Raw genomic sequence first — 23,328 nt, 5'->3', positions numbered from 1 at the left:
ATAGTGAGAAAAGAATTTCTGCAAGACTCATTTTGGCCTTGGTGGTGATTACTCTTGTGTCACAGAAAGGATCACACACCTAGAAATTAAAAACATGTAAATGATTTTTTTAAAGATTTTTTTTTGACGTTTCCAGAAGTTTTCATGTTTGGTATAGATCCACATGAGAGGATGACAGCAGACATTCTTTAATAATTTGTCTCCAGCAGAGGGACTGCTTTCATTTTTTTCACGTCTGTAAAGAACTTCCAGCCTTTCAGGACATTCACAACCCTTAGCCAAGTTCTCTCAATTTCTCCTGCAGCCCTGGACCCCAGGCACTGAGTTTACTTTGTGATTCTGGTGCATCTGCCCCACTTCACTCCAGTGTAAAACTAACCAGAAAAAGGATAACAAGGGACTGGGAAAAAGATGTAAAAGTACTTGTGCCTACCACTTCTTTGAGATTCCTGGTGGTGTTTCCATTAAAGGAAAACTGAAAGCCCAAAAACATATCATAGCCTTTGTACTTAAGAGATAATATTGTATTGTACATGAAAAACTTACCTTCACTGCAACTGAGAATAACAAACTACAGATCTTGTCTGTATAATTTTACATGGGAAGCATCTATTTTGTCAGATATGCAAATAAGTTCCTTAATGTTAGCAATACCCAAAGACATGCAGGCCACTCTAAAGTAGGCAGAATTCTAATTAGTCACCCAGGTTAAGAGTCATTGTAAACTTCTAGAGGTACTATGGGCTCATTCCATTGTCACTCAAAATCACATAGTCTTGCTTAAAGAACAAATGTATTTTCTTAAGAATAGAATATTTTCTGTAATTTACTTGCTGTAGGTTTCAAGACTTACTAATGATAATATAAATATAACTGCAAGAGATTTTTCTCTGGAGGACAGCAGAGATTTTAATAGATAAGTGAGAATACAGAAATAGTTCCATAGAGCTGTCTGGGAACTCACTTTTCCTTATTTTTGTGTCTGGCGCTTTCTTCCAGGTCTGAATGTGTTGCTCTAGCAGGTGCAACAAATTGTGGTGTGAAAATACGATATGGAGAGTATGAATCTGAATGTCGTGAAACATATGAAATGTCGAATTGTTTGCCAGGCTGCACAGCCTGATGAAACTACCACGTCACACACAACAGTTCACTTCCTTTGAGCTGTCACAAGGTGATAAAACTTTTCCAATTTCAGATGATTGATTATTCCCTTTTACAGAGTCAGGAACATTTTACTGAGGAGTAGTTTTATAACTGTGTAACAGATGGCATTCTTGTTCACCACTTAGAGCTTTCATAATCTTGGTAATCTCCTCAAAAGAAAGTTAGTGAGATGTCTATTGAGTTTATTCTGTACAGGAGAATAGTTTCTGCTTACTGTTTCGGAACTTCTTACTGTTCAATTCATTGTATTTAATTAAGACCACTTAAATGTTATCACAAACTCTTGTTAACACAAACCAGTGAGGGAGAAATAATTCCTGAAGTGGACAATAAGGACGATATTCACTTGTCTGTAGCTGAATTTCATCTTTATTTGTTTGGAGTAAGTCACGTATGTGCTAGCGAAGACTAATCCTCAGCTCTGAAGGCAAATGGCATGACACAGCTTGCATCTGTGCAACTAATTTTCATCTCCAGAAAAACACAGTGCTCTTTTGGGAGCCCTCATCTCTACTGTTCCCATAAAGTGGTCAAAAAGTGGCCCTGGTCATGCCTGGCAGGGAACCAGGGGGCAAAGGCTGAGCCATTCTGAGGCTTTGCTGTCAGCTGAACCTGCCAATATCCACAGTGCATGCCTTAACCCTGGCAGTTTTACTATTCTATATGTAAGGTAGGGGAATTCTTAGCACAAAAAAATGTCAGCAAATGAATAACAATATGCACCAAAGCAAATAAGCATTTTATACCCTGTGAAAATCTCTCTGAACTTTCGTTGAACCCATAAGATCACAGTTCAGCATATATGAGAGAAATGTTTCAGCAAGTCTTGTCAGTTCTGCTCACAGAGATGAAGCACAATTTTCCCTGCATTAGGTTTGGGTCTGTAAGTTGAGGTGAGAGCTGAGGTCCTTTCACCCATAAGAATCTATGCTCTCAGTGGAATGTTTTCCTATACCTCTGCTGGTGTCTGTAGGGAAGATGGAGTGAGACTTGATTTCAAAGCAGTGGGAGCAAAAGCCAAACAAGGAGAGAAAAGATGTATGTAGGGACAAGCTCCTCAAAGAAGCAAAGGCTGGTTCTGGTCATCCAAGAGTATTGAGTCCAGGAGAAACACTATAGATGGGAATAGATGTGTCAAAAGGCTGGAATTATCAATAAATTTAAATTTTAAAGGAACAGAGGAGACATTAGACAAGAACTGAAGATAAATATGGTGTAGTTGTTCAGCTATTTTGAGTAAGCAGGACCAAGGAAGAAAAAGAGCCATAGAAGACTCAGATTGTTTAAGAGAAGAAAGGAAGTTGGTAAGACAGTAAGTAGAAGAAATTCAACAAAACCTGGGAGTAGTGCAGTAGATTGCAGAGGAGAATGTCTCAAATACTTAAAAAATTGAGATAATTGCATGAGGGAAACAAAGAAAGTAAGCATAGCTTTACTGCAGAAGAGCTGATCTGGTTTCTGGGACATATAAGACACTCCTACTTAATACTCAAAAGGAAATCTGGGGTTCTTTAACATTATTACTGTCAAACTGTAAATAAAGTAAAGAGGAAGTATTCTGGCACAATATCTGGTTCATCCCTCATCCACATGAAAGACTAAGATCCAGTACTCGAAGCAGTTTTACAAAGATTCAAAGAGTAGAACTATGCAGATAAGTCAGTTTCATGTGAATAGTATGTTGAATTATTATTTGTTGTTGGTCTTTTTTGTTGTTGTTTGGTTGTTTATTGATCTAGGAAGTTACGTAAAACATAAATTGAAAGACTAGGGCATTCTGAAGGTACAAAAGTCAAGTAAAATCCAAATTGAGAGCTAGATCTGTACTAGTAATTGACAACTGACTCTGGAACAGTCAAAGGGTTGTCTGTCATCCACACTATTAAGCTTTCTTATTCTCTTAAACAGGGTAGCTGCGTCCTTACTATCATTCATTAATAAATAAATTAATAATAAAACAATTGCAATGTTAAATATCTGCTAAGAATGTTTATGAAAGCCCTTTCCATTCTGTATAGATGTTATGATGGTTTGTTTCTAGTAGAGAACAGGAGACTGGCAAGGAAAGAATTACTACTGTCAGCTTCTTAGGTTTGTAAGTATGTCATTGAATCATTGAATTGTGGAATGGCTTAGGTTAGAAGGGACCTTGAAGATCGTCTGCCTCCTGCCATAAACATTGTTGTGAACCAGTTGATCAGATGACTCAGTTTTAAATATCATTTTTCCTAGGATAGTGGGATCTTGTGAGTTAATTTTGTTCTTGGCAAATAATATTTCATTGTGAGTAGTTCAGAAACTGCTGGCTGTTGGACTACAAAGTTCACATGCGTTTCAGTGCAAGTTCCCGGGCTTTAGTGCTTTTGTTACAGGAAAAATGCCTGAATTGACTCTTCTACACGTAAAGGCTTGTTATAAACAATTTTATTCATTTTGTAAATAGTTTCAGTATCAAAATACAAGACTAATAGTCTCAGAGACCAGAGACCAGTTTGGGGTCTCTCACTGCAAGAAAGATATTGAGGCCCTGGAACATGTTCAAAGGAGGGCAACAAAGCTGGTGAGGGGTCTGGAACACAGGCCATATGAGGAGAGGCTGAAGGAGCTGGGAATGTTCAGCCTGGAGAAGAGGAGGCTCAGGGGAGACCTCATTGCTCTCTATAACTTCCTGAAGGGAGGTTGTAGTGAGCTGGGGGTCGGCCTCTTCTCTCGTGTCATTAGTGATAGGAGCAGAGGGAATGGTTTCAAGCTACGGCAGGGGAGATTCAGGCTGAACATTAGGAAGTTTTACTTTTCAGAAAGGGTGGTCAGGCACTGGAATGGACTGCCCAGGGAAGTGGTGGAGTCACTGACCCTGGGGGTGTTCAAGGAAAGGCTGGATGTTGTATTGAGGGACATGGTTTAGTGGGAGCTATTGGGAATAGGTGAACGGTTGGACTGGATGATCTTTTAGGTCATTTCCAACCTTGGTGATTCTATGATTCTATACCAGAAAGCTTCAACTCTAGTAAAGGAAATATACATAGGTTGCTTCACAAGTAATGCCTCCTATTTATTTCCATGGAATACAAAAGAGCTCAAGAACACGATTTGATAGAGCAACTTCTCAGCTACAAAACATTAATTTTAAACACAGGCACCATCATTGGCTATGCGTTCTCACCAGCTATGAAAACATCTTTCTTCTCAGAAAGATCTTCACCAGAAGAGATGAGCTGCTGTCACCACTACTAAAATGCACCACCCACCACCTCACTGTGCTCATATCCACTGTTTGGTCTCCACAAACGTTCAGCAAGTTGAATGTCGATGGGTGGCTTTTTGTCTGCATGGAGGAACGCTATGACATACTTTTTCGCTTCATACACACTTCCATGTCAAACACCATTGTGTCACACTGCCCCTTTGCTGCCATCTGCCGCACAGCAACAACATGTGTCAGAATATTAATGGGAAGATTCAACCTCTTCTGCCATACCACCACCATCTGCCTCTGACGTCATGGGCCAACATCATGCAATTGCAGTAATGGCAGCAACAGATTGCTACCTCCACTGGTGCAGATTTTACTAGCGCAGCATTCAGGATTGAGTTTTAATGATTTAAATTGGATGCCTGGGATGTGTCAGATGTGATAAGAACATAAATTAGATACTGTAGATTGCAAATATCACACTTCTTTCTGATAATTAAAGCAGTTGTTTTATTTTCATATCTAAAGTTACAGAAAATTCTAGAATTTATTTATAAATTCTATTATATTATATATATAATAGAATATTATATATTCTATATAGAAATAGAATAATCTAATAGAATATTATATATTCCATTGTATTATTCAGAGTGTTGTTCACTAAGTTACTTGCAAACTAATCTAAGAATTCAATGTCGGTCTTTTCAAACGAGTTACCATAATAAGGCTGAACAGAAAGGACTTATCTGCATTGTGTAGTGTGCATGTCTCTTCTGAATAAGAGAATAATTTAGCTGTTGCTGACTAAAGTAACTAAAATCCTAGTGAACAAAGATGACCTCAGTGAGATTATAGTAAAAGTTTGGTAATTTTGCAGCCATCTCCTGTCTGTTTCTCTTCTTGGTATGTCAGCTAATACCCAGATCACACTGTAAAGCTGTATTACTTACAAAGAATAACACCCCAGAGGGCCCAAAGAAAAGCTCTGTGATACCTGGAAAGATCAAATGATCAGAATAAGAGAGCATGCAGTGTTCAGTTCTCAGTGTAATTTATAATCCTGTAAGGACTATCATTTTGTTATTTATAGATGGAAAATGTATGATATCCTCAAGTCATCCTTGGGCTTTTAATTTTGTTTTGTCCTTTTTAGTGAGAAAGCCATTTACACAGAAGACTAAATGCGCACCATTCTTATTTTCCATAAAGACAGGATTTTTATTAACTTCTAAGAGGAGGGAGAAGAAAGATTCTGTCAGCCTCAGTGGCTGCCTGTGTGTGCTGTTTTTCTTAAGGACATGTTAGCTCTCTGTATTCCTTGCCTTTTTCCTTTCATCTGTCTGTTTTGAGATAGGTGCTGCAGAGCTTAAATTTATCATTTAAAGACTTGTCTGTTTCTCTTAGCATCAGGGTTGGATTTAACTGTGGTGTTATTTGCTCTTTCAATTCATTTAGTTGTTTTCTTTTTCATTGTGTTTATTTTGTAAGTTATCACAGAATATCTTGTTTATTGATTAAGAAGGAGATTTTATTATTGAAGGATTTTTAAGAGCCTATAATGCATTATTTATTGTTCAAGAGTACAACTGATGTTTTAATTACTGAAGATAGAATTATTACTGCTACCAAGGAAGTTTTCTTAATAGTTATGTTTTCTGCATCCATATTTAATTCTTAGTTTTTCTGTTTATTATTTTCCTTCATTGATGAGAAAAAGGAATGAAAAGGGAATGGATAATCATTCCCCTTTGATTCACTCTTGTATTTGTCAGGCACTGAGGTGCAGAACCCTACAAGTGCCATCATCTAAAATAATAAATGTGAGTGAAATGCTGTGTTTTATTTTCAGGCTGATATTCCTGAGGTGCATCTCCACTATGAAGGAAATATCCCTACAGTGATTCAGGCTTCCCAGCAATAGCAGTGGGAGTTGCCTTTTCCTCTTATACTATAAGCTGTGCAGCATACTCCTCTTGCTGTACTTCCTTGTCCTCCTGCAGAATTCTTAAATAGTAACTTTTCTTTCCTTCTCTTTTGACTTTTTCATCATTTTCAATAACAGATATAGGAAAGGGATGTGGGAAGGAGTGGCAGTGCACCAAGTCAGGAGGTAATGGTTGAATGTTATGGTATTGGAATTGACAGTGTTTATGTGCTCACCACTAACAGCCTTTGGATGACTTCTGATCCCAACGTATGCAGCTGTATGTGACTGGAAGATCTGAAAGCAATTTCAAGTTTGTAAGTTCACTGGAATTCATTTCCAGTTGAATTACTGTTGTATCCTGAGCTGAGTAGCTTTTTAGGATTTGGGCTTGGTTATGATCCTCAATTTCTCTCCCATTCCCTCAAAGGACAGCTGTAATTCTCATCAGTTTCTCACGTACTGGTACATTAAGACAAGTGTTCTTAATTTCAGTTGTCTAAAATTTGCTCCATTTATCTATCTTGATGTTTTTTCAGGTAGATGACCGATGAACAGTATTTCCCCAAAATAGAATCATAGAATGGCCTGAGTTGAAAAGGACCACAATGATCATCTAATTTCAACCCCCGTGCTATGTCACCAACCACCAGACCAGGCTGCCCAGAGCCACATCCAGCCTGGCCTTGAATGCCTTCAGGGATGGTGCATCCTCAACCTCCTTGGGCAGCCTGTTCCACTGCATCACCACCCTCTGAGTGAAAAACTTCCTCCTAATATCTAGCCTAAATCTCCCATCTCAGTTTAAGACCATTCCCTCTTGTCCTATCACTATCAACACATGTAAACAGTCATTTACAGATACTACTAAAATAAGTCATGGAGTGGACAACAAGTTGTAAAAGAGTGTATTTTTATGGAATCTGCACAGGTGGAGAATTCCCAACGGTGGGACAGTGCCAACGTGCATGTATCTTAGGCAAGCAAGCGTAGATCTCTTATTTCCCTCTTCTTCATTTAAGAGGAAGGGAAGGTTACACTAAGAAGCCCCACAAGGCTTAACACCTATTACTGAGACCAAAGTCTCCTCTGCAATTTTTCTGCATGCTTATCAGTTACTGAGAACTGGAGTGACTTAATCCTTAATCTTCCCGATCAATCTGCAAGAGAGTAGAAGAAATTTTAAGTAGTTCCCTATTAGGACTGGACAAAGAAAGAGGGTGGTGTGATGGAAGTTCTGCATATGCTGTCTTAGCTAACCTCTTCATTTTTCTAATCTCTTAACATCCTAGACAGGTTGGTAATAGAGTCAGCATTCACAGAAACAAGTCGCCTCCCTACAAAAACTCTGGTAAGCATGTCATCAAATATGTTAAACTAAGCTGCATCTTGGGATAGACAAGAGACTTCACTATTAAAGTGCTAAAGTGTGTCTGTTGGGAAAGTTGTAGGAATTTTATCATGTTCAAAAAAAATTGTTATATTAAACTGGAAATCACCATTTTCTCATCCATGTATGTTAGCTACATTTAAGTAGAATGAAACTTCCTGCTCACCCAGGAAATGTAGTATGTATATGCTAGAGGCAGAACATCTCATTAAGCATAAAACCTTGGTTAAGTACATAGTAGTAAAATATTCCTATGCAACAGAACATTTTAAAATAGCTCCATAATAGCTAGTTAATTGATCATTTTGTTTTTCCTTTCTTACCAAACACTTTCTTACCACTACTGCAGTTAGATTGAAGATATGTTGGAGTCATATATCCAAAAATTTTTACAAGGATGTGATAAGGTAAAGCATTTCTTGACTGTGAATGTATCTGTAACACCAGTAGTTCCAGTGCTGTGTGCAAGACTGGGGAAGCTTCATCAAAAGTAGTTCCACCTACTGTTCAGCAAGTAACTGGTAGGCAAGTTGAGGACCTATATGATAATTTGTACCTTCTGTCAATGTTTAAGAAACCTTATTTATGTATTTGTCTGATAGGTAAAGGAAGGCAGTAGTGTATTGTGGAAAACTGCTGATTCAGTCAGCTAGGCCCAGGAGAATGTGCAAGTCCATGACCTTGAAATTGAGGGAAAGACTGAATTTACTGAGTCTAGAAAGCTAGCTAATAGGTTCTGTGAGCAAAGTTCAGACTAAGAAATGGATAATTGAAGACCAGGGCTTCCATGGTAACAATCTTTTAAATATTTTTACTCCTCTGTGCAAGGCCATGCAGAAAGAACATGATTAAGGCAGAACAGAGTGTATGAGTAACAGAAATGGCATATTCATTTTAACAGAAATGAAACCAGGTGTCTGATACTTCAAAAAGGTTAAAGCTTTTTAAACAAGACTGAGAGAAAGGTGAAAAATGCAGGGGAGCAGATTTTGGTGTGCTATGAAGAAGTCATAAAAACCACATATCTCCATCTATGGAGTAAAACATAAGCTGGCAGTATGAAAACATGTGGAAGAATGGAAATAAAGGAAAACTATACATCTTTCTGTAGCTTTAAAATAAGATAGAATAAATAAAATGCTTTGCTTTAAGAAAGATAAGAAACTAAATGAAGTTTAATAGTCATATTAAAAACGTAACTGAAAAAAAAATGTCAAGGGGTGACACTAAGATAAAAGCATATGGGAAAAACAAGCAAGTGGTAGTGTATTCACAGAAGTTTACTATAACACAGACTGATGAAGCAATTATATCAATTAGACTGATTCCTCAATTACTGAATTATGCAAGCAGAACAGAATAATAATATCATTAATTGTATTAATTATATTAATATAATTAATTGTATCATTAATAATTTGAATATAATATTCATGTTGTATTATTTTGATATAGCAATGTGGTTATTAATGATATTTAATTATAATTAAATAATAAATTAATGGAGACTAAATAATAAAGACTACACTGCCAATGACTTTACCTGAGTTTGCTGTAATAGATCAGAAACAATATCAGAAAAACTGTATTTTTTTCTTTTACGTTCATGGCGTAAATGTCGTAAGTACATCCAATAATAAGACTACAGTTTACAATCCCATCAATGACTGCTTTCAGGAGCAGTATCTCAAGAAGCAGAGTCATTTCCTGACTTAATTCTGATCAGTGCACAGAGTTTCTTTCATATTGTTATCAAGGGGTGTATTGAAACAATGGCAATATTGATGTTAGAGCAGATATCTTTGATGATGCAGCTGTAGCCAAAGAATCTTAACCATTGTTCTTAACTATAAAAAGGGACGTTACGTAAAGAGGAAGCACTCTATCAAAAGGAAACAAAATTTTGCACAGTGACTATTTCAAAATATTGTGTTGAATTCTCATGGTAAATAGATACTAAAAAGTTGTTCGGATGAACCAAGAAGGTAAACCAGAATATGTAAGTGCAAGAGAAGTTATTAGAAGTAATAACACACTAGTTCTATCACATGGGAAAAACAAAGATAAAAACTCCATTTGGTCAAATGTAAAAACACAGTAAAGGTGTCCAAACAGTATTTTAGAACTTGAAAAGAAAAAAATAAATCTTTTTCTTAAGTTACATCTGTCTAGTCTTGCTTGGTCTTCTGAATCTGAATGAAATATCATGACAGTGATTTTTTCTGATTTACTTAATGTTTGGAAACTATATTAAGGGAGGAAAAATAAATCAAATGGAAAAATGGAAAACATTTGAAAAGTATTTTTACTGTAAGTGAGATTCAAAGGCACACAGATATTCAACAAATAATAATTTTTAATATAGCCCATCATTCTATGCTGTCAGTGACTATTTTTCATCTGTTACATCAGTATAAACATATTAATTATAATCATCTCAAGATTATTACATACATTTTCACTGCAAGGTATGCAAACAATCAGCTAGGCCACGTGAATTTCTCTGCCTGCTTCCACAGATTATGCAGCAGGGATCCAGCACTTTTAAGTTGATGACATTAGTTTACAATTGAAACTAATATACCATATAATAATACATATATATAATCACAGCAAATCAAGGCCAGGTAAGATTAAATATATGATGTTAGAGAAGTTTGAAAGGAATTAGAAACTTTTCATCTAGTCATAAGAGTTTGAACTTCCCTGTCTGTTTGAATTTGAATAGCAAGCATTTCCCTATGGGTTCCAAAGCTTCCTGGTCACTCCTGCTTTTTCTATCAACAACCGGTTTTTCCTCTGGCAGAAAAATGCCACAGCAATGCTAAGCTATTTCTTTTCTTCATCATTGAACTCTTCAGTGCCCAGATAGTGTGTGTAGTGTGCCTTTTATTGCATGCCTGAATGCCAACAAATTGTGAAGTCAGTCTTAATGTACTTGTGGTGTTCATACTATATAATAATACACATCCAGACCAATATAGAATCATAGAATCACAAGGTTGGAAACAACCTATAAGATCATCTAGTCCAACCATCTCCTCATCACCACTGCCACCACAAGCACTAAACCACATCACGCAGCATGTCATCCAGGCACCTCTTGAACACTGCCAGGGACGGCGACTCCACCACCTCCCTGGGCAGCCATTCCAGTGCCTGACCACTCTCTGAGAGAAAAAGTTCTTCCTTATGTCCAACCTGAACCTCCTCTGGTACAACTTGCGGCCATTACCCCTTGTCCTGCTCGTTGCCTGGGAGAAGAGGCCAAATCCCTCTGTTATATAAAAGCTTTAATGAAGATAATGTTCCATGAAGATACTGTATGCAAACTGTAAAATAGTTCTCACTTGCCTGAGTTGACATGTAATTTTATTTCACTTTACAGTTTATTTATAATGACAAAAGAATTTAGGGAAGGTTAAAATGATGCAGATGGTCTTTCTACTAACTATTATAGTTTTGCACTCTATCCCCTCTTTCAGCCTCACACAAATAATCTTCTTGCATGTAAATAAATATCCTTTACGTAAAAAGAGAAGTTCCAATGACTGATGTGGTCTGATTTTTTTTCAAAAAAAATGTGTATTGTATGAGCATCAGTGGTGCAAATTTGTTCACAAGACTTCAGCAGTTCTTCTTAACTTTGACTTGAAAAGGAATTTTGAATGCTAAGCTTTTCCTCTCTGCTGAAAGTCCCAGTATAGTTACAAACAGTCCAAAGATATAAAATGATAGTAATTGTATAATTGTCAATAGAATTATAGTTGTTTATTGTATTAGCGAACTAAAGCAGTTTTATATTTAAAATTTTGCTTTCCAATTGCTTGCTATTGATTGCTATATGACAGAAAGACAAAGTACTTTATTAATACAGAATAATCATAATTATCTGATCATGGAATGGTTTGGGTCAGAGGAATGTTAGAGGTCATCTGGTTCCAACCCCCTGCTATGGGCAGGGACACCTCCCTCCACACCAAGTTGCTCACATCCCCATCCAGCCTGGCCTGCAATGCCTCCAGAGTGGGGGCATCCACAGCCTCATTGGTCAGCCTGTTCTAGTGTCTCACCACCCCTCACAGTGAAGAATTTCTTCTTAATATCTAGTCTAAATTTACCCTCTTCCAGTTTAAAGCCATTTTCCCTTGTCCTGTATAGTGACATGCCTTTATAGTATATCACTGTATGGTGATATGCCTTTATAAAAAATACCTCCCCAGCTTTCCTGTAGGCCCTCTTCATGTACTGGAAGGCCACTGTAAGATCCTGGAGCCTTTTCTTCATGCTGAAGAGCCCTAACTCTCTCAGCCTGCCCTGTAAGGGAGGTGCTCCAGCCCTCTGATCATCACTCCTCTGGACCCGCTCCACCAGCTCCATGTTCTTGTGCTGAGAGCACCAGAACTCAGGACAGTACTCCAAGTGGAATCTCAGGAAAGCAGAGTAAAGGAGCAGAATGCCCTCCCTCTAAGCACTTAATGTTCATGAAGAAAACAGATTTTTGTGACCAAAACTACTGAAAATGTATTTTTACTTTTTTCCAATTCAATTAAAAAAAAAAAAAAATCAAAAACACTTATTTCAATTAAAATAGTATTTTGTCTTCAGTAATCATATACATAACTAATTCCTGAAAATAACATGATTAACTCGTGATTGCTCTCCCAAGCAGGCTTCTGGTAAGCCTGCAAATTCGAAACACCATCTTCATTAAATATTCCTGAGCTAGCAGAATAGCTTTTGAACTTAAGGCCCAAGCTGACCTAAAGGCAACAGTAACATTAGTGATGGACAGTCTTTCAATATTTAGATACTAATATTAAAAAAATCCTGGATTCCTGGGCCCCTGTCATGGAAATCACAGAGACTAGTCTCCAAATCTTAGCTTCATAAAAAAATGGAATAGGTCCACGGTGATGTTCTTTCATGACTACACATTTCCAGAAAGCAGTCTTAGTATCAAAGTGTAAAGAATTCACAGCTATTTCATCAGCAGCTTAAACATGTGCTCCAACAGGTATGAATTTTGTGTGCTGCGTGCAGCGCTTTCAAGTATCAGACTTCCCCCAGACACCCAAGAGATCTCCCCATGTAGGGCTTTTTCCTTTCAGTCCAGCTTCTTAAAACAGCTCTAGGCCATAAAGGAATTTCTCTTTGATTTCTACAAACAAACCTAAGGTTATTCTACGTAATTTTGTCTCTTGAAAGTCAGTAATACCATCCGTTATAAAACTCAGAGTTGTTGATTCCTCCAGAAAAGGACATCCAACAGTATAAATTCTTATAGCATTTCACCTTTAATTGCTTGTTACTAGGCCACTAATTCTCTTAGAAATCATGAAACATTACATTAATTAGAAAAGTTTTATGTGTTTCAGAGCAGGCTGTTGCCTAGGCCAACACTGTCCTTTCGTTAGGACTAAAGCATTTTCCAGCAGTACTAATGCTTGGGAACAATTGAACCATTTTTTGTCAAGAAAAAGTAATTTGTGCAGGGACCAAAACTGTGCTGGGAGATGTCCCCTGTGGAATTTCTGAAGGGCTGAAAACAATCACAAAACTCATAGTTTTTTGGTGAAATGCATAATGGATTTTAACCTTGCCTCATTAAACACCAGTACATAATAGATTATGCATAAAACCCTCCTCACACAATATACATTTTACGACAGGGTGAAAACAGAATTGAGGAAAACAGGAATCAAGAAAATCCCATCTTCCTGTTAAATGCTTCTGGAAATCATTCCTGCAATTAATTTGACCAAATGCTTATGTCTAAAGTGTGTAGGCGTGAGGAGGTGCAAGTCATCCCAGGCACTCTTTATTCCTCTTTTTATGCAGAAAAGATAATCACATTTCAGGTGCAGTTCATTGCATGTCTAACATATACATCTAAAATAATTCAGATACATAATTCCTAGCAGGAGTGGATTTATCTCATTGACCATAAAAAGAATCCGAGTTGTCTGGCTCAGATAGTGAAGTCTAAATTGTTGGTATTTCATGGTGAAATGAATCCCAACCTCAGAGACCACTGTGGTGAGACTGACGTAAGAACATGAAGATCTGAGAATTAATTTATTCTTTATCAGATTTTGTTTCTACTGAGAAATTTATCCTGAGGATGTAGGAAACAGGCACACAAGGAAAAGCTTAAGTGCTCCACCTAAAGACTTTTTGAAAGCTCAGCTAACTTCATGAGATGGTGCAGTTTCTGAAGAGAGATCGCTTTTCCTACAGCCCTATTGAAATAACCCTTTAAGTATTCTTGGAATTTTTTTTTTATTCTTGGATTATTTTTTTTCCTTCTTAAAACAACAAGCAGTCTGTCTTGTGAAGGAAATTTCTGTTACTACACAATTTCTGTAGCTTTCTTCTGTCTTGTTTCTTGTTATACTGACATTTACCATGTGTGGACTAACGGAAACAATAAGAAACTCTGAGGATCCCCAGTGTTAGGATATTGGACTGTTGCATGATACTGTATCTGAGCAAAAACTACAAGTTATTTCTCTGAGTACATCTGTTTTTACCAGAAGTTAGCAGTTAGTGCATTCTATGGTGTAAGTTACAATTTTCAAGAGAGATTTATTTGAACACGGGGGAAAAAAAGCTTTTCTAAGTATTTTGTGAAGTCTATCATATGCGTAATTGTCCCAGTTTCTCTCGGTTGACAGAGAATTGTAAATTAGACTTATAATTGGAAACTACTTCTGTGTTAGTGACTTGGTATGTTATATAGTGGTTAGCTGGACAACAGCAAAAATATATATATATATATATAATCTGGTAGTTTTAAGCAAATGTAGTTCACACAGTGGGTATGAATGCCATCTTGTAAATCTGCATTGTTGTGCACTAATGTTAGTATGAATTATTTCAGAATCTGTTATTCTCCACTAATAAGTCATTATGCCATCTTCAGTATTTTGCACACAAGAAAACATTCGCCTCCACAGTATCATGAGCAACTGGGACTGATAACAGCAACAAATTAAGGAGATCATTGCTTTAGCATAGTTACATTATGAACTGCTGATGATCAAATCTCATTTTTGTTATGAATAAACAACAAATTATAACTTTCGAAATATTTTTGAATGTAAATGCAGAAATAAGATGAATGCTGCATTTGTACAAACAGAGCGTAGGCTTCTGTTTACTTGTAAACTTATTTTCTCTGGTTTGTAGCTTGATAGGAAGCTACAGAAACAAACAAACAAACAAAAAAGATGTGTTTCCAAGGATGGGGGTCAGTATTAAGAGCCACATGCTTGTCACAGACACAGGATGATTCTACGGGAGACCTGAAGGAACCCTTTCTGTGACTTAGAGAAATTCAGCAGCAGAACAGGATGTAATTTAATCACATTCTGAAAACTCTGTGCAGAGCAAAATGATCTAATTCCCAGGGGGAAGTTCTGACTAGAGAGGAGACCTCGTGTGGAACCTATCTGTTGAAGGCACTCTCATCTGGGAACATTACTTAGCTACTTTTGGACGTATAATACTTGTGGATATACCTAGCTCATAGGAAGTACTTAAAAGTACTTAAAATACCTATTTTCTTTTTGATTTGCATGGTTGTTTGTTGTGAGTTTTTCTGTTTTTTTTTTTTTTGTTTTTTTTTTTCTTCATTTTATAGCAGTGGAAATGAGACAGATGTTACCCATTACTGTTCTTGATAAGCAGCTTCAGCTGCTTAGATTTTTTTTCTTGTGTCTGAAGTGCAAGTTTTAAGGAATGGTTTGAATTCTTGGTGATCTCTGTGCTGGAGAAGTGGGAATTATTGAATATCCCTATGTTTTAAAGAAGTACAATTTGGTAAGATTTATTTAAATTCAGAAAATGCTTCTTTGAGACTTGTAATATAAAGTGGGAATTGTATAAGTACCGTAAGTAACATTTTTACTGATGATATATCTGTATGAGTATATGAAAAATTAATAATTGTTTCCTTTCTATTATAAAGAACCGTTTTGTTTCTTTACATACAGATTATGAATTCTGTCATTCCACTGTTATACAGCTAAGTTTTGCAACAGAAGGAATGCTTTATTTTTCACTGAATAGAGGAAAGAATACGTAGAATTCTTGAAGCTGCACTTGGCAAGGCACCTCTATCAAGTCTAGAAGTATTTTTACACTGTAGTAATTTTGTTCTATGTGCTGTAGACGTGTCCCTATTAAAACTTTTGTGCAGGAAGAATCAGACTATTACGAAAAATTGGAGGGAATTGTTAACATACTATATAGGATAAAATAAACTTGAGCCTCCTGAAAATAATAATTGACACAGTTCATGTATTGCAGCGTTACATTGACTATACCAAAAAGCTATGACTGTAATTTGAATGAGATATGATGAAAATATTTTCCAGCTGAAATCGTAAGAGTTTATAGTACAATTAAATATTTATATTTTCCTTGTTTTTTACACACATATATTTTATTGAACTCTAATAACTAAGCAGTCTCTTCTTTTTTCTTTACATAGCAGATGGTACGTGAACAATACACTACAACAACACCAGGCACTAGCCTAGAGAGGCCAAAGAATGAATATGTCTACAAAATTGGAATTTATGGTTGGAGAAAGCGTTGCCTCTACCTGTTTGTTCTACTCCTGCTAATCATCCTAGTTGTGAATTTTTCTTTGACAATTTGGATTCTTAAAGTGATGTGGTTTTCTCCAGTAAGTGTCCTTATTAATTTTCCATTATTTTCATATTCTCCTTTTTCTCCTGCCTCATCACTCCCCTTATTTCACATGCACTTTGGCTTCTCTGTGTGCAATACGTGGTTCTTCTTTCTTCCTTCCCAAGTGTAATTTGTATTTGGCCGATATATATACATATGAATGCATACTTACATTCTGTCTTTGAGTATACATATCTGTAATGTCTGTATTAGTAATAACCACTTAAATTATTGAGGTTGTTGGTAACTTATATTGAAGCAGGTTCTAGCACTATGAAAAAGAACATATTTTATTGTTGTCTCACAGTCTCTGTTCAGTTTATATTTTATAAATACATGAGCTATAAATTTTCTCTCATATGCTGGAATTCACTAGTGCTAAAAGATTGCTTATAGTTGCTGGTTATTTCTTAATTTCCTTCTCCTATTTATCAGCATCCAACATTTGGCAATTTATTTAACCAATTAAATAAAGCTCAGAGGTAATTAATACTACTTCATGCCTGAGGCTGAGCAGATGTGTTATTCGGGAATAACTGTAATATTTTTCCACTATCATATATGTATTAATATTTAAAATGTAATTTTGTGTGTAGTCGATTGAAGAGTAACTTTCGAAAGTCTGCAAGATGTAGCTTTAGTCAGAATGCAATAAAATGCATCAGTGAATATTGAAGCTGAGCTGATTTGTCCCTAACATGCAGTTGTGATGCATAGATGATATGAATAGATCTGATACTAGAAAAACAATAATAGTGAATCCTTCCAGCTCTGCCCCTGCTGTTGAAGAAAGAGTGTTGTGAAGAAAATTTCCATTATCTATCATTATTACGCCTCTGTCTCTAAATGAAGGGCATTTTATCTTCTTAGAAGCATTTCTATACTCTACATTCACTTGCTATAAAGAAAGTAGGTTAATTTTAAGTGCTACTTATGGACCCATTACTGCTGCTTGAGTTCCCCTCTAGTGTCTTCCCCCACATAAATTCTTTTCAGCTCTGTTACTGCCATACAGATTACAGTGTGGAACATCTTAGGTCACATATAATTTTTCTGTTAGGCAGTTCATATGGAAGATGAGCACTTAGTGCCTGCGCATCGTGAATCATCACAAAGTGCATGAATAATTGTTAAAATAGTTTTCTACGTGGCTGAGATTTATATTTTTAATCAGATTTTAAATTTATTTTCTGTTGCTTTGGATTCTTTATCTGAAACTGGGTATTCTCTAGCATAGTCAGGACTAACAGAACAGCATCAGAAGCCCCACTTACAGGAACCACTATTTCCTACTAGGTACCTGTGAAGAAGGCACCAAATGTGTCAAACTTTTGAATGTTCTTATGCCATGGCAACAAGAGCAGTTAATAACAGCTCAAGTAGGGCAGGTTTACACTCATCTGATGGATGGACTATGCATGCCGTGGCTATAAAGTTCTTCCTAATTCTCCATTTAGGAATCTGTAATCCTGGCATACAACTTGTGAAATAGTGACTTAACAGCACTGCCCTCCTTTGCGTGCGATAATGCTATGGAAATATCAAACTTAGCTCTAGAACAAGACTGTGCAAAGTGCATATAGATGCCACAACCCTTGAGAAAAGTATGTATGTTGTCATTAAGAACTTGGAAGTTATTTTAATAGGATTTATCTGTTAATGTGAGAAATAACTTATGAGATACCAGAGATAGCATCCAAAGTAGTGCTGTTAGCATCTAAAAAAGAGAATTTGGATAACAACGTGCTCAAAGCCTAGAAGTGTGATGGAATTATCGTAGTCCTTTCCGCTATGTCTAAGGAAATACTGTTTATAAAAATCGAGGGTGACAACCGCAGAAGTTAACAATACAATGATCAAATGCTTTTTCTGGTGGAAATAAATGTTAGGGCTCCAAGTTTCGGTTAACTGTTTGAAAAAGAGAGGTAAGAGTATATTGTCAGAATATGATTTTTGTGGTTCTTGAGTTCCACCCTTGTAAACTATTTACCATTAGGAAATCAGTTGATTAATAAATAACCTCCTTATCCATTTAAACATTTCCATTATTGTGAAGAGGTAGAATGTAACTGTGAAATATTATTCCTATGTAGTCATCAGTTATTTGGCAAACATTCATCTCTTAGATCTGGTGATACTTGTATATTTGTTAATTATGTATTCCAAGTATACTATGTAGAGACTATACTATTTATTATGCTTTATTATAATAATAGGAATTTTATTTTTAGCAAATACTTTAGAATTACTCGGTCCTAATTTTAAAAAATGCGCTGAGATGTCATCTTCATTAAAAATATCAGAATATTAATTATTAGTAAAATTTTAGCTGCTTGTCTGTAAAATAATGGGAGAACAAAAAAGCAATATTCTTTCTCAGGTTGATAAACGTATTTAGAAAAAAAAACATAGTGAGTATATACAAATATATATTTTATAATATACTTTAGATTTAGAGAAACAAGGTGCTGTGTTCACTGATAAAAAACAATAATTGTGAACAGAATTTCAACAGGCTCTGGGCTGTGAGAGCATGTTGCTGGCCCATATCCAGTTTCCCATCCAGCAGTACTCCCAGGTATTTTTTTGGCAGGGCTGCACTCAATCCTTTCATCCCCCAGCTTGTATTGGTAATGGATGTTGCCTTGACCAAGGAGCAAGACCTTGCACTTGGATTTATTGAACCTCGTGAAGTTCTGTTGGGCCTACTGCTTGAGCCTGTCTAGGTGTCTTTGGATGGCATTCCGTACCTCTGGTGTGTGAACCACACCCCACAGCTTGGTGTCATCAGCAAATTTGTTGAGGGTGCACTCAACCCCACTGTCAATGTCACTGATGAAGATACTAAAGAGCATTGGTCCCAGCACTGACCCCTGGGGGTAACCACTCATCACTGATCTCCATCCTGACACTGAGACATTGGCCACCATTTTCTGGGCTCGATCCTGTAGCCAGTTCTTTGTCCACTGAACAGTCCACCTATCAAATCCATATATTTCCAATATGGAGAGAAGGATGTTGTGGGGTACCATGTCAAAGGCCTTACTGAAGTCCAGATAGATGACATCAGTGACTCTTTCCTTGTCCAATGATGCAGTTACACCATCACAAAAGGACGTTAGATTGGTCAAGTAGGATTTGCCCTTGGTGAAGCCATACTGGCTCTCCTGTGAGTACTACCAAACAAGCTAAGCTGATAAGGGTGAACATGAATTAGACACAGATGTGTTGCAGGATTAATAGATCTTAATTTCCCTGTAGAAATTCAGAACAATGATGAAAGACTGAGATTTTTCTGAGCTTCATTGTTTGAGAGGCCTTCAGAGTTAAGTAAGCATGACTGAACTGAATTACATTCCATTTGATGAAATCTATGCTGAAAAGGAACTACCTGAAGATAGAATGTAACCCTTTTTCTCGTAGTGCTCCATTTACGTAGTATATGAGCATCTCCATATTTGCAAGTATCAGATATGACTCATCCATGTTTTCATTTGCTCTTGTGGAGTTTGGGTGGACAGGACCTCAAGTTATTCAGGGGAATAAGGGAAGAAAAGTATTGATTCAGTAGTTTTAGAGGATTCAAGACTGAATAATTATGTCTATAGTATGGTGAATAAAGTGAAATAGAAAATCATTCTGCATGAAACTTAGAACGCTTGAAAAAAATTGAGAGATTTCTTTGTTGTTATTTTGGAGTTTTTTGCCCTCTGTATATAATAGATCAAAATGGTGCATGAAATAGAAATTTCAGATTCCACTTTTTATGTTTTGAGGCTTTCTGAGAGCTAAAGGGGAATGCTATCCAAAAAGCTTAGAGATGAAAAATCCGAAGGAATTTGGGACTGCAGCAGGAACTAAGGTGTTAGGAGCCCTGTGAGAAATTCTGAAGTGTATAATAGTTCTGAAAAGGAGGAATACTAACAGCCCTCACAAGGACGAACATGGCCAGATGAAAGCAGTCAGGATTTCTAGATGGTTTCCAGGATAATTTCTGAATATAGATACTGGCTGAGTCAACTAAAGGTGACACACAGTAGTCTGCTGCTCATGAACAAGGTAGATGTATGGGGATGTGGTAATCAGTAGGAGTGTTTTTTAAATGGTGGAATTTAAGATCCTGAAGGGAATGAGGAAGGAGTATAGCAGAATACAGATTCTGGACTTCAGTTGTGCTGATCTGGTTTATCTTTGGACCTGACATATGGAATCCCAAGGGTAGAGGATTTGAAGGATAAAATTACTCATGAAAACTTACTGATGGCTAAGGACAGTATGCAGGAACAATTTATCCTGACACTCAAGAAGATAAGCTGCCTGGCTTATCTACAGAGTGTAGCTGTGATGGTATTCCAATGCAAAAAAGCAGTATGGAAGAACTGACAGAACGGACAGGCTCCCAAGAGGAAATATAGAAATGTTGTCTGGGCAAGGAAATGTGTCAGGCTTCCTGTGTCAGCAAAGGCAAAGCTTGGCTTTAGTTGAGACTTAAAAGGGACATTAAGAGCTTGTTTTCTTACTTTAGTAGTAGAAGGCTGAATAGGTAAACTGTGTGTCCACTACCAGATGAGACAAGTAAATTAGTGACCACGGACACAGACAAGGCTGAGGTATTCCTTGCTTTCTTTACCTCAGTCTTCACCAAGTTCTTCCAGGACTTCCCCTTTAGCTCTCAGAGCTTGGCCTACGCAACTCAGTGGGACCGGAAGGTCCAATTGGATTCAGAGAGAACTGTATGATCCCTTGCAAAATCACTCTCGGTCATGTTTGAAGTGTTAAGGAAACTGGGGAGATGTTTGCTGATTGGGCAAAAGCAAGTGTTGCACTTGTCAGCCAAAAAACAAAAGCCAACAGGGCAGTTTGAGGAATTACAAGTTGCTCAGTCCCACTTCAGTTCCTTGGAAAATAATGGAGCACATGTGCTTGGAAGACATTTCAAGGTCCATGAAGGCAAAGTGGGTAACTGAGGACAGTCAGCATGGATTTACTTAGGGTTAATGCTGACTATTCAGTGTCATTACAATCTATGATAAAATGTCTGGGTTTATAGGTGAGGAGAGGGTACTGGATGTCCTTTACCTGACTTCAGCAAGGCTTTTGGCATTCTCCCACAATGTTTTTGTGTCCTAGTTGTCCACATGATGGCTGGGCAACCAGATGGGTAAAAAAATTGGCGGCACAGTAAGGCCTATGCAGTAGTTATTACTCCATTGTATTCTACATGGAAACCTACATGGAGGCCTATAATGAATGTTGCAAGGATCTATCTTGAGACTGTTCCTATTTAACATCTTTATCATGACTTAGAAGAGGTAAAAGAATGTATACTCACCAAGTTGGCAGATGACACCAAGTTGTAGATTCCAATCAGTGCTTTCAGAACTAGGGGTGATGTCCAGAGGAGCCTAGAGGGGTTACAGGAATGGTCCGACATTATAACGTTCAGGAAAAACAAACAGAAAGTTCTGATCTTGGAAAGAATGAGTCCCAACCTGAGGCAGGTCCATGAGAAAGGCCATGGAGGTTGGTGGGCCACAAGCTGAGCGTGAGCCAGTAACCACCATAGCAGCAAAGCCAACGGGTCCCAGGCTGTGTGAACAGGCACAGAGGGAGAGACCAAGGAAAGTGATTATACACCTTTACTTAGCACTAATTACAGCAGACATATAATAGTGCCCCTCCTGTTTTGAGTGATATTGACAAACTGTGATTTTTTTTTTAGAAGTTTTGTCTTGTGTCTTATCTGATGTTGCCATTAACCTTTCTTATGCTTCTGAAGAACAATAAATAAGTGCTTCACTGGAAAATGTATTTTAGTTTCCTCTTTCACGCTGTTTATTTTAATTGATAAAAATGATTGTGTAGTTTTAAAAAATGATTCACCAACTTTCAGCTTATAACATGCTAATTTTAAAGCATCACTAGATGCTGTCATATGAGATTAAAGTTCATCCTTGTAAACACTATCAAATCATAAAATGCTTAAGTAGAAAAATACTGAATATATGACATGTAAGAATATTTTATACTCTCCTAGCTCTTTTCCAAGTCCTTACTGTGGTATAGCCTATAGGACTGGGCATCTTTCAGTCTTTCTAATTAAAGTTTTTAATTTATAGAGAATCATTGCATTTTATTGGACTAGAGATAACGCACAGTTTAACTATCAGATGATTATGTTACTCACTTTGGAGACAGATTTGTGTTGTAGCTTCTGCTCTAGTTAATATTTAATGTATTTATATGAAGAAGAATGATCTAGAAAATGAAAACATGAGATTAAATATACTAAAACTTTAGGTTAGATGATATAGATCTCTGGAAGAAGATATGAGAACAGATTTTCCCAGGGAAAAGAGAAATTAAAATCTGGAAGAGTAACATCCCAGTTAAGTTCTGCAACCACATGTTCTTATGTAAACGGTCATCACTGCCACTCTTTATCCCTAGAGACTTTACTCCTAAGATGATCATTTTCAGTGATGGCCAGATTTAATTGCAAGGATATTAAGATGTCTAGATCTGTTGCACAAATGAGTAAGACTTTTGAGGGTCTATTACTTGAAATTAGATTCTCAAATTATATGAATATCTACATATTAATAATAATTAATGAATAATAACTGACCAACATACCAGTTCTGTGTTGACTTGACTCCAGAAGGCCGCGTGACTGGGAAACAGTTTGGAAAATTGGACAGTGTTGAGCTAATCTGAATAACATTGTATATAGTACTTGTAGCTTTATAGAGATTAGCTGCTTAACAGGAGGTATTAACAAGAACTATTTGGCTTCTTAGTTTGTTACGTAACTGATATGATTTAATAGCTATAATCTTTTTATAATCTTTTATAATCTTTTGCTTGCATTGCTGCAAACCTGTGATTTCTGTGGTGGGTGTTTTTGTTTGTTTGTTTGTTTTTATCTTTTCACATTTTACTTTCCATTAT

At 36.8% G+C, this 23,328-nt stretch overlaps 1 protein-coding gene across 8 annotated transcripts in view; it reads left to right on the top strand.

The window, feature by feature from the left end:
- Positions 1-23,328, top strand: part of SGCG (sarcoglycan gamma) — a 119,540-nt gene that overhangs the window by 42,165 nt on the left and 54,047 nt on the right. For 3 of the 8 annotated variants that reach the window (XM_042839273.1, XM_042839274.1, XM_042839271.1), the window contains one exon: positions 16,175-16,372. In XM_042839273.1, coding sequence (XP_042695207.1) covers positions 16,178-16,372 — 195 coding nt within the window. In that variant the 5' untranslated portion in view covers positions 16,175-16,177. Of the gene's footprint in view, positions 1-999; positions 1,175-7,579; positions 7,639-16,174; positions 16,373-23,328 lie in introns of all 8 variants that reach the window. The other 5 variants (XM_042839276.1, XM_042839277.1, XM_042839278.1 and 2 more) reach the window with 4 other exon arrangements.

This window comes from Centrocercus urophasianus, unplaced genomic scaffold (genome assembly GCF_019232065.1).
Source record: "Centrocercus urophasianus isolate 14NV4802_14NV808 unplaced genomic scaffold, USGS_Curo_1.0 seq_9, whole genome shotgun sequence".
NCBI lineage: Eukaryota > Metazoa > Chordata > Aves > Galliformes > Phasianidae > Centrocercus > Centrocercus urophasianus.
This window is presented reverse-complemented; position numbering and strand designations above follow the sequence as displayed.